The 13,446-nt window shown below is 36.4% G+C and overlaps 5 protein-coding genes and 1 non-coding gene across 6 annotated transcripts; 3 read left to right on the forward strand and 3 right to left on the reverse strand.

The window, feature by feature from the left end:
* The first annotated feature begins 2,488 nt into the window (after positions 1–2,488).
* On the forward strand, positions 2,489–2,561 carry B0P05DRAFT_t79. The gene has a single exon. It is a non-coding gene; the product is annotated as a tRNA-Arg (tRNA).
* A 378-nt stretch (positions 2,562–2,939) lies between these two features.
* B0P05DRAFT_605194 (VTC domain-containing protein) lies at positions 2,940–7,896 on the reverse strand. Its single transcript, XM_051583338.1, has 10 exons — positions 7,674–7,896; positions 7,109–7,623; positions 6,026–7,055; positions 5,826–5,984; positions 5,598–5,750; positions 5,369–5,423; positions 4,994–5,319; positions 4,673–4,872; positions 3,159–4,618; positions 2,940–3,106 (listed from the first exon to the last, which is right to left on the reverse strand). Exons 1-10 carry the CDS (start codon positions 7,848–7,850, stop codon positions 3,078–3,080), a joined length of 4,104 nt encoding a protein of 1,367 aa, XP_051432448.1. The 5' UTR covers positions 7,851–7,896; the 3' UTR covers positions 2,940–3,077.
* A 69-nt stretch (positions 7,897–7,965) lies between these two features.
* Positions 7,966–9,468, forward strand: B0P05DRAFT_589527 (kinase-like domain-containing protein; the record flags this gene model as incomplete). Its single annotated transcript, XM_051582743.1, has 8 exons — positions 7,966–8,093; positions 8,137–8,239; positions 8,286–8,390; positions 8,438–8,579; positions 8,629–8,943; positions 8,992–9,052; positions 9,113–9,268; positions 9,318–9,468. The coding sequence occupies 8 exons, from the start codon at positions 7,966–7,968 to the stop codon at positions 9,466–9,468; spliced, it is 1,161 nt and encodes a 386-aa protein (XP_051432449.1).
* Positions 9,469–9,622: 154 nt separating this feature from the next.
* Positions 9,623–11,106, reverse strand: B0P05DRAFT_589528 (kinase-like domain-containing protein; the record flags this gene model as incomplete). The annotated part of the gene is made up of 4 exons (XM_051582744.1): positions 9,623–10,519; positions 10,571–10,885; positions 10,936–11,018; positions 11,064–11,106. 4 exons carry the CDS (start codon positions 11,104–11,106, stop codon positions 9,623–9,625), a joined length of 1,338 nt encoding a protein of 445 aa, XP_051432450.1.
* A 290-nt stretch (positions 11,107–11,396) lies between these two features.
* On the forward strand, positions 11,397–12,062 carry B0P05DRAFT_552082 (uncharacterized protein). The gene is made up of 3 exons (XM_051579426.1): positions 11,397–11,471; positions 11,516–11,967; positions 12,040–12,062. The coding sequence occupies exon 2, from the start codon at positions 11,734–11,736 to the stop codon at positions 11,965–11,967; it is 234 nt and encodes a 77-aa protein (XP_051432451.1). The 5' UTR covers positions 11,397–11,471; positions 11,516–11,733; the 3' UTR covers positions 12,040–12,062.
* A 544-nt stretch (positions 12,063–12,606) lies between these two features.
* Positions 12,607–13,418, reverse strand: B0P05DRAFT_552085 (uncharacterized protein). The gene has a single exon (XM_051579427.1). The coding sequence runs from the start codon at positions 13,382–13,384 to the stop codon at positions 12,818–12,820; it is 567 nt and encodes a 188-aa protein (XP_051432452.1). The 5' UTR covers positions 13,385–13,418; the 3' UTR covers positions 12,607–12,817.
* Positions 13,419–13,446: the final 28 nt, after the last annotated feature.

The following is a 13,446-nucleotide window of genomic DNA, read 5'->3' on the forward strand; positions in this document are numbered from 1 at the left end:
TTTAGCTTTTGACCCAACGACATTAAACCAAGTCTCGGCTTTTCCTACGAGATGATCACCAGCAACAAACAGCATTTCTTCATCCCCAAGTTTAGCAGAACCCTTGAGTCGCTCCATACACTTCAACCAAAACACTGCATCATCACCATTTCCAGCAAAATCCCTGGGTTCATTGATGAATCGGGCAGCAGCACCAGCACGCTTGTTCACTTGACCAATATCTTCAGGCATGAATATTGTATGCTTGGTTGAATGAAATAGAATAGAAGAAGAAAAAAAAAAATACAGTGAGATGTCATACTTCTTTATTACAAAATAATTGATTTTCTAAATATATTTTTTCAGTTGTTTTTTACTACTGATTTTTGATATTATGATTACTGATTTGATTACTTACTTGACAGTTGCTGGAATTGATTATTATTCTCCTTTAATTCTCCTTGTTACTAAGTACATTATGGTTTCTTATTTTAATATCTATTATCCAGTTCGTTATTTATTCATTATCAGTCTTACTTTATTTATAATGTATATGCTATAAGTGATTATTCATTTATATGATGAAGATTATTTATTATATTTTGTATTGAGTGCTCAATACAAATATCTTTGATATGGAGAGAACATGTTAACACAATCTTTATCTGGTGGCCGGACCACTTGTCAAAGTTATATCCTTCTAGTATGTTTACCTTTGATATAAAATAGAACAATTAAAATTAAAACAAAGGAAGATAGCAGACTGTAAAAACTATCAATGACACACTAGAAAAATATAATTTAAAAATATAATGTATAGGCACTAGTAAGCTTCAAAGACAGAATTTGAAGGAAGTAATGAGCAACAAGATTTTTGTAATTAATCAGAAAGAAAAACTCTCTCTTTTATTTTGAGTAATCAAGTACCCTTTTTAACTTTCAACAAACACCAATGATATAAATAACAATAGTGATTTCAACAAGAATTTAGATCTACATCTAACTATACGGACTATGAGAGTGACACAATGTGAACAATCAACTAATTCAGCCTTGATAACTTATCAATTCGTAAGAATATCAAAGTACGGCCTTTCTTGAGTTAATCGCCTTTCCAAATAAACTTTTCTTGAGGGAACACAGGTTTGACAACAGAACAATAGACTATAAGCCATTAAAAACAGAGCAATCGTGACACCAAAGATAAACAATTTGAAATAGTAATCACCAAGAACACCAAGATAGAATACATAAATAAATAAACGAATAAGATAAAATAAAGTAGAAGAAGAAAAGAAAATAAATAAAACAAGCAAAAATAAAGAAAGAATCAAATGAAGGGATAATAAAAATAATTAAAGTAATCAAAGAATACTTGTCAAGAGCGAAAGTACAATCTGTCAATCAAATTTCATACCCAGAGCATCTTTTTCTTGAATTTCCCCAGAACGTCTCGCGAAACTTACAATGCTTGTGATTGGCCGAATCACTAAAGCACTTCGATTGGCTCAAACTTGTAACCGCCATAACTCTACCAGTTCTGACCCGATTCTTACCAAAGTTATACCAAACGACAGCTACTTCATTCCTTGATAGACCAACACCTTCAGAAAGACAAGTTACATATACAGATCAAGAGCTATTCAACAAATAGAGTACCCAAAAGCAACAACAAACAAATCAGACACACGTCAAAATCTGTCGTGGAAACGAAGAAAGAAGATAGAAAGCAACCAATAGAAGTGGAGTATAACTTGCCAGCCAAGTACAACCCAAATAAGAGAAGGTTCAAGCCGCAAACGTCAAACAACCGAAAGAAAAAGAAAGTTCGCTTGAACCTAATCCTTGGAAGGCAGTTACAATATCATCGCTTACATCAGACTCGTCATCGATGATACTTTACCTTACAGACTTAGATCATATATTTAGTTCAAATAGAAAAGTATAAATACTGTGCTATTGATAACTGTAAGTACTTTATCTTATACTTACTCTATCAATACACAGGTAACATGAATTATTTCTATTAATAAAGATCTTATACTTACTCTATCAATACACAGACGTCATTGCCTTCTAGAATATTTTCCCAGTAATATCATTGGCTAGAAAATACTCTATTGTTACGTGACCCGTATTATTGACCACAGATCTTAAGAAAATATCAACTTGACAAATTGTCGTCTTGATATTATAACAACTAATAGTATTTAAGTAATACTAATTAAGAGTAAAGAGATAATTAATTGATTTCTTTATTGAATAACGATGATCTTATATTTATACTTTTCTACCAAGTAATATGGATAATTCTATAAAGAAAATAAGAAAGTTGTGGAAGGTTCCGGAACCATGATTACTAATCGGAGATTAGTAATCAAGTGACTTGCTGTCTAGAACCTTCTAGCATTTTACTTTCCAGAACCTTCTTGTACCTTCGAGATGTCACGTGACCGCCTTGGTTTTTGAGTTGGCTTGAATCTTTTTTTTGTTACGACAAAATCATATGAGGGCTATGGCCCAATGGATAAGGCGTCTGACTACGAATCAGGAGATTCCAGGTTCGACCCCTGGTAGCCTCATATTTTTAATTTTAATTACCAATGTCTGTATTTAAATTTTAAACTATATGTTTTTGCTAATACAATATACAAGTAGTTTTTTTTTTTTTTTCAACAGTGATATTACACAATAGAATCCAGAGAAAGAAACGATCGCATGTAATGATAACCATGATGTTAGTTTAACTAAACTCTAAGTAAGATGATTTAAAGTGGAAAAGAATACAGAGATGATAATGATTATCAGGATTCTATTGCAATCTTTTGTTAAGAACATTTTCAAGTGACTCTAGTCTTCAAAATTTTTGCATGAATGACAATAAAGCTAGACTAACACCCTATATGATGATCTATAGTCTTTAGACATGGTTTGAACAAAGAAAATCCAACCAATATTCATTAGAAGAAGTAATAAAAGCCCAGGTTTTATTTTATTTAAAATAGAAAGTATATCAAATTGGTATTTGTAATTGAAACAGTATAATTGTTCAATTCCGGTCTTGATATTATAATAATTGAGATCTAGGTTTATCATTCTTAATTATCGTTATCCATAGTCAAACGAACTGTAAGAACAGGTATATGAGTAATTGCAAGATAAACGCATAAAACACTTACGGAACATATTAATTGAAATAGCTGCTACAACAAAGAAAGTCAAGACAGCAGGTCCATATTTGTCAGAAAAGTCGCCCAATTCATTTCGTTCTACTCTATCAGCACGATTATGATAGTTGTAAAGTGCATAAATCATGACAGACATGGACAAAACGGTAAACATCATAGCAGAAATACGACCTACTTTGTCAGAAAAGTTTAAAAGACCAATGGCTAGACCACCCAACAACAAAGTAAATTTGAGCCAATGCAAAAAGGTACGTTCATTTGCAAAGTAGGTCTTAGCGGGAGGAGCTTTAGTAGGGATGGGGCGACCACGTTTAGCAGGTGTTTCTTTTCTAATAAAGACCGTTTTAGACTTCTTGAAAAGCTTCGTCAGACCAGCTGGTGATAGCTGTTTTAATAGGCTTTGATCTTTCTTGTTATTGGTATAAAAATTGCCGTCGCCGATGAGAGGTGTTGATTCAGTGGCTTCACGCATAGTGCGTTGAACATGTTCGTCTGTCGTTAACTTGGATCCGTCAAATCCACGTGTGCTGCTATTTGAAACAGAGCTACTTCCAGGTCCTTCAGGACGAGAGACACCAATGACTTTAGTACGAGGTTTACGAATATCTACATCCATCTGAGGCAACCAAAAAGGCAACACATTGATCTTGTCTTCCATCAAAGTAGCACAGCCATGAATGAACTTTGAAAATTTAGGTACTGATTCAACAAGATGTGAATTGACCAGCTCAACAACCCATTGAGGTGGTTCTTGTCCAACATGTGTTTGCAACTTGACTTCCAGGACAGCATAAGGAAAACGACATATGTCAGACTCAGACAATTGCTTAAAGGGGTAATCAACACCAATATCCATACGACGCCAATTATCGCCTGAACGCACACGGCCATCACCGTTATCTTCACGAATCAAAGTCAATTCAGTATCTAAACTAATACGTACACGAGCATCACCAGGCAATTGGAAAGCAGTACGGTTATAAAAGGTACGCATCATAGGATGAAGACGCTTTGTCAAGACAGTGTATTGAACCTCTTCTGCAAGCTGTTCAAGCTCTTGAATTTCTTTTTCGGATTTACGACCTTGTTCCCGGGTTTTAGCAAAGAGTTCATCCGTGGTATAGTTGCCTTGAAGGAAGCTATTCAAATACTTTTCTTTGATTGGAAAACGTGCTTTGACGGACTTTTCACCTGTCCAATCTTCGTGGTGGGTCTTGCGTTCCACAAAGATGGTGTTGGAGTCCATACCACCATACCAACGCATACGGATGGCCTCAGCACCCTCTGTCTTTTCTAAACGACCCATATAAAGCTCGAAATCGTCATTGTCATAGTAAATACTAGAGATAGCAGAGTCCTGAGTTTCAAATTCCTTGTTTGGATTAAAAACAAGTACGGGCAAGTGCTTGAGGATGAATAGCTTGAGCTCGGTAATGTTATCAGGGTGCACCCTACAGTAAGAGTAAGTTCACATATGTCTGCTTATATAACAAAGAGAAGCATACCAGTATTTGGTTGTATTTCTAACAAAGGCAGATTGTTTACCACCAGCACCCGAGTCACCAACACGCTCTTTACCTCTGGTACGTACACGATCATATAAAGAAGAGATACGAATGATCAGAGCATCATAGTTTTCTTTATAAAATGGTTTGGCATTTAAACGAACACCAAACATGGGCTTGAGTGGCCATCCTGTCACTTTCTATTGAACCTGTTAATACAAGTAACACAAACAATGCCCACGTGCAGAATATGATTGGTCAAAACGAATAACCTTTCTGCATGCGCAATCTGAAAAAAAAATTTTTGGCCTTTTTACTTACATCATGCTTCTTGATGATCTTGAGAAATCCAGTATAGTTTAAACGAGTGAATTTTGCTAAATCATGAACATCTGCAATAATGTGTCCCAACTCAATTTCTGAGGCTGTAAATTCATCTTCTTCGGGGTTTTCGGATTGACATAAAATATCGACTTCTCTTGCTTCTTGTTCAATGCGTCGATTGATTTCACCAAGCTTAACGCGCTGGAAGGTATAGACTTTATCAAGTTCTTTTTCAAGGAGTTCGACAAACTTGCTTTCACTTTCTTCTGACCAGACGCCACCAAGAGCTTCCTTTTTTAAAATTGCTTTTAAATCATCATAAGCTATAAACACAAGTTAGTTAAGGACTAGATATCATTTATGGATACATGCCAACATAGTGATAGGTCCAATCAGGATTTAAAGAGGTTCTTAATGTATGCCCAAACTTCATAGTTTTTCTTTTTTTATTATTATTACAAGAAGAAGAGTAAAAAAAAAAAAAAAACTGTACAGAACAATATATATATACAATAGAATCTCCGACCTAAATAACAATGGCTGGTTGATCTTGAAATTCTATCAATACTTGACCTGATTTGACAGTCTTGCCAATGCCAACATGAACTCGTTTGATTTTACCTAGTCTTGGTGCCCTCAAGATATTCTGCATCTTCATAGCCTCAATAACAATAAGCTCTGCACCTTCTGTCACTTCATCCCCTTCGTTGATTGCAATGCTGACAATTCGACCTGGCATAGGGCTATGGACTATCTTACTTTGTTCTAGCACTGATTTTGATTTCATATATTTAAACAATTGATACTGGTCGTTGTTCAAAATAGTAACCTGGTATGGGTTGCCTTGATATTGGATACGGAATCCCATGATAAGTGAATCCAAATATTGCAAGACAAGCTTTTTACTTTTGTTGATTGTGGCGTGTGCGAGTAAACTATTGAGGGGCCATTCTGTTGAGAAATCCAAACAATCAGATGGTGTTGAAGCCTACATCGTTAGTATGAGCTAACTGTTTACTAATTATTTACTTGAAATTCATCTGTGTTCTTTTGTTTAATTTGAATATTGGTTTCTGATTCATGCTGGCTTTGCTCATCTTTAATTTTGACCCAGATATCTTCGGGTCCTGTTGGAGGTTGTCCTTGCCAGTGTTGAAGCTCTTTTTTAAGCCATAATGCGCCTGATACAGCAGCAAGTTGTTGTACTTGTTCTGCCTTTAGCGGATCTGTCTTGAACCCTTCTGGATACTCTTCGGCCAAAAAGTGTGTGGTGATCTTTGTACCCTCTTGGAACCGTGGATGAGCAAAGACAGCTCGGAGTAAAGGTATGTTATGTGTCACACCTTTAATGACATATTCGTCCAAAGCACTCAACATTTTTCGTAATGCCTCTTGCCTTGTGTTACCGTGAGTTGCTAGTTTGCAGATCAATGGATCATATTCTACATGCATTTCGGACCCTTCAATAAAACCCGAGTCACAACGTACAGATTCAGGTTCTTGATATGTCAATAATCGGCCTACGGAAGGCAAATAAAGCTTAGGGTCTTCAGCATAAACACGGGCTTCCATAGCCCATCCATTTAACTGAATCTGATCTTGGTTCAGCGACAAGGGGCGATTCGATGCTGAATACAGCATATGTTCTACTAGATCAAGGTTTGTCACGTACTCTGTAATAGGATGCTCTACCTGCAATCGTGTGTTCATCTCGAGAAAATAGAAATTACGCTCGCTGTCTACCAAGAATTCAACTGTGCCTGCTGAATTATAACCAACATGTTTGGCTAATGCCACAGCTTGTTCGCCCATGTTGCATCGTGTTATTTCGTCTACATGAACACTCGGTGATTCTTCAATCACTTTTTGATTTCTGCGCTGAATAGAGCATTCTCGCTCAGGCAGGTAGACGACATGACCATAATTATCGCCCAACACTTGTATTTCAATATGTCGTGGGTTATCAATATACTTTTCAATCAACATGCGATCATCACCAAATGAAGACTTGGATTCTTGTTTTGCTAGCTTAAATCCGTCTTTCAGTTCTACATCGTTCCTATTTGTTGGAGGGGTGTCAGTCTAGAGGACGTTTACACAACATATGATTACCAAGCAATGCGCATGCCTTTCCCACCTCCACCTGCACTTGCTTTGATCATGACAGGATATCCAATGCCATGAGCAATCTTGACTGCTTCCTTGATATCCTTGACTTCTCCATCATAACCAGGAATACAATGCACTCCACTTGCTTTAGCAATAAGCTTACTCTGTAATTTATCACCCATGGCTGCAATGGCAGATGCTCTTGGTCCAATAAACACCACGTGATGCTCTTCCAGTGTCTTTACAAAAGTGGGATTCTCACTCAAAAACCCATAGCCAGGATGCACTGCGTCAGCCCCTGTTTGTTCGATTGCTGACATGATGCGTGGTATGGAAAGATACGATTCTGAAGAAGAAGCAGGACCTAAATGGACAGCTTCATCAGCCAGCTGGACATGAAGTGCATTAGCATCCAGATCAGAATATACAGCTACAGTTTTGATCCCTAGTCGTTTGCATGTCTTTATAATCCGACAAGCAATTTCACCTCGATTAGCAACAAGGACTTTATGAAATATCTATTGTCGTGTTAATCTCTCTCTCTTTTTTTTTTTTGTATGTGCGTTACTTTAGGCTGAGGTATACTTTTTGTGAGCGTGTGAGATACTGTCAGTGGTTGTGTTGGTAATCGAGACGTGTTCAAGGTGCGTGCACAGACAATTCGACAAAGAGTTTGTGCGGATAGTCTTTTGTTTATATGAGGCAGTGCTTGCCTAAAGATACGCCCTAAATGTCTAGAGTTCATGGTCAAACAAAACAAAAAGAAAACGATGAGGGGGAAGAAGTTTTACAGGGTCCGAAGAGTAAATTATGCAGTGGTAAATCTATTTTTTTTTATTTGTTTCTTTCTTTTATGTACCATGTCCATGACAGAATATAAGCTTAAAAGGGATGCCAGTCGTCCTAAAGTACTCGATAAATATGAAATTATTGGATTCATTAGTTCTGGTACTTATGGTCGAGTCTATAAAGCAAGATCGAGAAACAAGTAATCACGTATTGAGTTTTCCTTTCTTACTCATCATATATAGAGAGGATCCTCGTGAGTTTGCCATCAAAAAGTTTAAACCAGATAGAGAAGGAGATACACATCATTATGTCGGTATTTCTCAATCAGCCTGTAGAGAAATAGCAGTAAATAAGGACACTTGTATAAGACATACCGCTTATGTTGTTTAAGCTTTGTAGAGAATTAAAACACGAAAATATTGTTTCACTAGAAGAGGTCTTGTTGGAAGATAAGGCTATTTATATGGTATTTGAATATGCAGAGCATGACTTCTTGGTATGTCAATTCAGAAGGATATATAGAAAGAACTAATGTCTATATAGCAAATCATTCATTACCATTTACACACAGAAAGAAAGCCAATCCAAGAAATCGTGATCAAGTCAGTACTGTGGCAATTGATTAATGGTGTTGCTTATTTGCATTCAAATTGGGTGTTGCATCGAGACTTGAAGCCTGCGAATGGTAAGACAATGCTGTGGAGAACAAAAATAAGACCAACGTATATGTATAGTCCTTTTAACAAGTGAAGGTGTTGTAAAAACCGGTGATTTAGGTCTTGCGAGATTGTTTAATAAGCCATTACAGCCTTTATTCAATGGTGACAAGGTTGTTGTCACCATTTGGTATCGTGCTCCTGAATTATTGTTTGGCTCAAGGCATTATACAAAAGCCATTGATATGTGGGCAGTAGGTTGTATTTTTGGAGAATTACTAGCTTTGAAGCCGATTTTCAAAGGTGAAGAGGCAAAGATGGATGGCAAAAAGAATGTACCCTTTCAGCGAAGTCAACTAAGCAAGATATTTGAGATCATGGGCACACCTACAAGTATGGATAGACATACTTACTAGAATATAGTCTGATGTTGTTTATTAGAGGAACGATGGCCTACGATAGACCAATTGCCTGATTTTCATCATTTAAGCTCTTTTCCTCAGTAAGATTATCCAATAGACTGTATGACACTAAAACTGTATGAATATAGATGTTCGAATAGACTAAAACAAGTATACAATGATATGCCATGTATAAAAACAGAAGCAGGATTCAATCTGTTATCAGCACTGCTAGAATATGATCCATTGAAACGCATCACTGCAGAAAAAGCACTAAACCATCCTTATTTCCAAGAAGATCCTAAACCTGTCATGAAGTAAGTAAACGTAGTGGTCTTATGTTATCTAATCGTCATGTACTATAAGTGTACTTGCACAACAAAACATTGAGTATCCTTTGCGTCGTATTACGCAGGAAGACAACGATATCAAGTCGTCTAAAACAGGAGCACCTCAGTCGCAACAACTTAAAGAAGATCATTTAGCCAGAATGGCAAAGAAACCAAGAAATGCTTGAATAAAACTAAATGATTAGACTTTAATTATATGCTAATTCAGGCACTATATGTCATAAAGCCTGCAAAGAGATCATGTCTTTTTTTCTTTTTTCTTTTATGGTATAAACTCATACGATGGTTATTGTAATTCAATATAGTAGACGCACAAGATTGTCATGCAACTGAGCCCATTTGAATCAAATCACTCAAATCATTGCTATATACATAATGACACGCGTGAGTGTCATGGTAAGTAGGATGAGTCCTGTTCTGTTTTTCTTGCTTGGGTATGATAGCCGTCGTTGTCGTTGGCTTTTTGTATCTTTCATAGGATACAGTCACCTGAAACATCATTCGCTTTGACATAGAAGCACCCACTAGCAACTCTTGAATATCCAACGATGACCCTTGACATCCTGCCAAATACTTTGCTGCGGCTAACTGACGCTGTTTGACACTATACGCATGTAGCTGTTTATCATGACATGGACGCGACATTTCAGATAACAAGATATGAAGCAGTGTATCACACACCTGATCAAGTGAAGGTCGATTTTCAGATGATTTTGAAAGACAGGCACGTACCAGTTGGGTATAAGCAGGATCGATTTCTGTCACGGGTAACATGCGGTAAATCTCAGGTGATACGAGATTGAACTGAGGAAAGACAATGCCTGATGCCAGCTGCCATAAGATCACACCCAGCGAGTAGACATTGGAGGATGAAGTGAGGGTTCCTTCAGGTGCAATGTAAGGGTATCGGCCATAATAAGGGGACATGGTGGTTGCCATAGACCAATTATCGACAAGAGACCACTTTTGAAACAATAAAAGATTATGCGGTTGAAGATTCGGATGGACTAGTTTGGCATCTCGTACAACAGAAGCAATAGCAAGTGCTGTTCTAAATATTTTTTGAAATGACCATTGATCGACTTGAGGAATAAGGTGTTCGAGTGATGTTTGTGCAGCTAAATAGACAAATGCAAGCGAATGATGGTGTTGTCCTTTTCGACGAGTGGCTGTGATTCCAAGCAGCTCATTAGGTAAATTGTAGATTTGGTCGATTTCCTAAAGAAAAAAAAACAAATAAGAGACAGAGAGATGTCGACTATACTTTACATGTGTAATCATGCACATATTAAGTTCTCGAACCATAAGCTTCTTGTAATGATAAGTTGTAAGGTACACTTGTCCCATTCTTCCTGAAGGTAATGGTTGGCAATGCTCAAACCATTTAGGTACAAACCATGTCAAATGAGAATGCTTTTCAACAAACTGTTGTATCTCATTTGAATAATGATGAAAATAATGATCAAACAGTTGATCATAGAGTGAATCATACTGATGGCAGCTAGGTTTCCAACCGTTCATAAACCTTGATTTATTCAAGGTTAGTAAGCTAGACCAACATGTTTCAAGACTTGAACAAGAGGCCTAAGGTATGTTGTTGAATAAAAATAAACAAAATAAAATAAAAATCATACTATATCTTGTGCTGCATTATCTCGAACAGGATTTAAAAATTCATTGGGATTTCTTTCAATATAAGCATTTACTTGTTGTTTTACTATGTATATTTAGTATGTCAAAATAGGTTTTTACTTTTTTTTACTTTTTTCGTCCTTGTCTTTTGTAACAGAAAATATATCAAACATTTTGGAAAAGAAAAAAAGAAAAGAAAATTCACACATCATTTTTTTTTCTTACTTAAATCATTAGCATTATTTGGTTACTACAAAATCAAACACTGATTCTCAAAATGCAATGCAACCTTGTTTCTTCTTGCAGTGTAGTACAAACAAACGTTTTCTGCCTTTTTCACTCTCTCTTTTTTGAAAGCCATCGAGAAAAAGAATCGTGTGCTATCTTAATACTCACTTTTCAAAAAGGAACACAACATGTTGCATAAATATGATGGCATTGAAATTATTTACAGAATATTCCTAAAAAAAAAAAAAAAAAGGCCAAAATATATTCAAAACAAAAAATCAGTTCACAATGTCATTTTTAGTAGTAGAATGTACGTCATTTATGAAAGTGGTGTTAATTGACTCTTTTTAACAGATCATAACCATACCATATGAAATCAGGCAGATCAAAACTTTATATCGTCAGTTCGCCTTTTGGCTTGTTCAAGTGATAATACGATTAGTATAAAGAGGCAGAACTTGTCTCGTCATTTATGTCATTTTCAATTCATGTGAGGAATTTCAAAAACGCATAATTTTTTTCTTTGTTTATTTGTATTCCCGCTTTCTCTCTTTCTTTTTCCTAAAAAAAAAATGTCTTTTTCTTTACAATTAAAGGCAAGCGATACTACGCCAAGCTACAAAGACATGATAAAGCAATTAGCAGCACAAGCACCAGAGCCTTATGGAGCTATTCCCCCACGTATAAAAAGAAAGAAAAAGAAAAAACCAGCACTAGACCATGTAGAGAATTGGATAGCAGTCGATAGTAAAGAAAGCTTACCGGATGAACAAGACTTGGTACATGATCTACAAGAGTCATTGTGACTTTTATTAATTACTATTAGGTTTATTCTTCACCTTCAAGTAACTTTCTGTTAGCCAATTTTTTAGTATTACCTTTGCATATGCCACCACCTTCACTCAGTAAAAATCAACCTGTTATATATTCTTCAGTGATAACAGACGATGAAGAAGAGGAAGAGGACAATGAGGAAGAAGAAGAAGAAGAAGAAGAAGAGGAGGAGGAGGAGGAGGAGGAGGAAGGAGAGGAAGGAGAGGAATATAGATCCAACAAGACATTAAAAAAAAAGATCTCCATACCTTCATTTTCTTCCAAGTCGCACGAACCCTCCACATCCACCACAACTTCCTATGCAATATCACCACCACCCACAGAAGAACACACAAATCGCTGGAAAGACACCATAGCTCAATTACGACGTTCGTTGACACTTAATAGAAAGATTGTGCCATTACCGCCTCCTCCTCTAAAACAAAAGAAAAAAAGACGTTCAGAAGCCACTACACAACCTCGATTTAATCCAGAAACCAATACTTATACACGGGATACCCGATCAAATCCAGATCATTTACGCATGATTTCAGCAGAATTGAATATGATGCGACATAGAAAGCTATCCAGTCCTTTAAAACCAAGAGGATTTTTGCCTAGGAGAACAGATGTCTTTGTTCGTGGTGAAGGTAGGAAGATATCTTTATTACGATATGAAGTTGTATAATAAAACATAAGAAATAAATGGTTCTTTAATACAATAAAAAAAAGGGGGGAAGAGAGAAAAGAAAGGAAAGAAGGGGAACATAAAAAGAACAATGAATGAATGTATAGATGCCTTATAAATAACAATGAAAATGCTTTTCTTTTTTCTGTAGGAGATTAATGAGCACTGATAGGTGGACTAGACAACCACCAATTCTCAAGTAATAAAGAAGAGTGTGAAATGGAAGGTTGGACAAGCTGAAGTGTTGAAATACTAGAGTCTGAAGACAATCGAAGTTCGTCAAATTTTGTTTCTTTAGTCCAGACATCTTTCTTTGTAGGTCGAATCTTTTTATTTGCCTTTTGTATAAAATCTGTAAAAGCATGGAACAGTGATCTTTTGGTACGTATAGGTCCACCGCCTAAATAAATAAAGAGTGTGAATAATGAGCAGTCTCTTGCTATTATTTTACCTTTCTTGGGCTTGACGGGATACAATGTGGGCTGAGTAAAATTAGGGTTTGATTGACATCTGCGTATACGCAGTTGCTCTGTAGAGGACTTGTGGCAGCAGGACTTGGTCATACGCAAAGGCTTAATAGGATCTTCGTTAAATAGGTGTTCCAAGGATTCAAACGAGGGCAGTTGAGGTAAAGTGAGCACGCGCGTTTCATATTGATCAGATAGAGGATCATAAGCAGACAACCTCATAATGCCCTGGTCGAACTGTACGTTGCTTTTCATTTTTTTTTTTGTTTAAGGAAAGTATAAAGGAGATAAAGAAGAGCGGAACTGCAATAGTAAAC

This window comes from Gilbertella persicaria, assembly GCF_025201335.1.
Source record: "Gilbertella persicaria strain CBS 190.32 chromosome Unknown B0P05scaffold_35, whole genome shotgun sequence".
In the NCBI taxonomy this organism is placed as follows: Eukaryota; Fungi; Mucoromycota; class Mucoromycetes; order Mucorales; family Choanephoraceae; genus Gilbertella; species Gilbertella persicaria.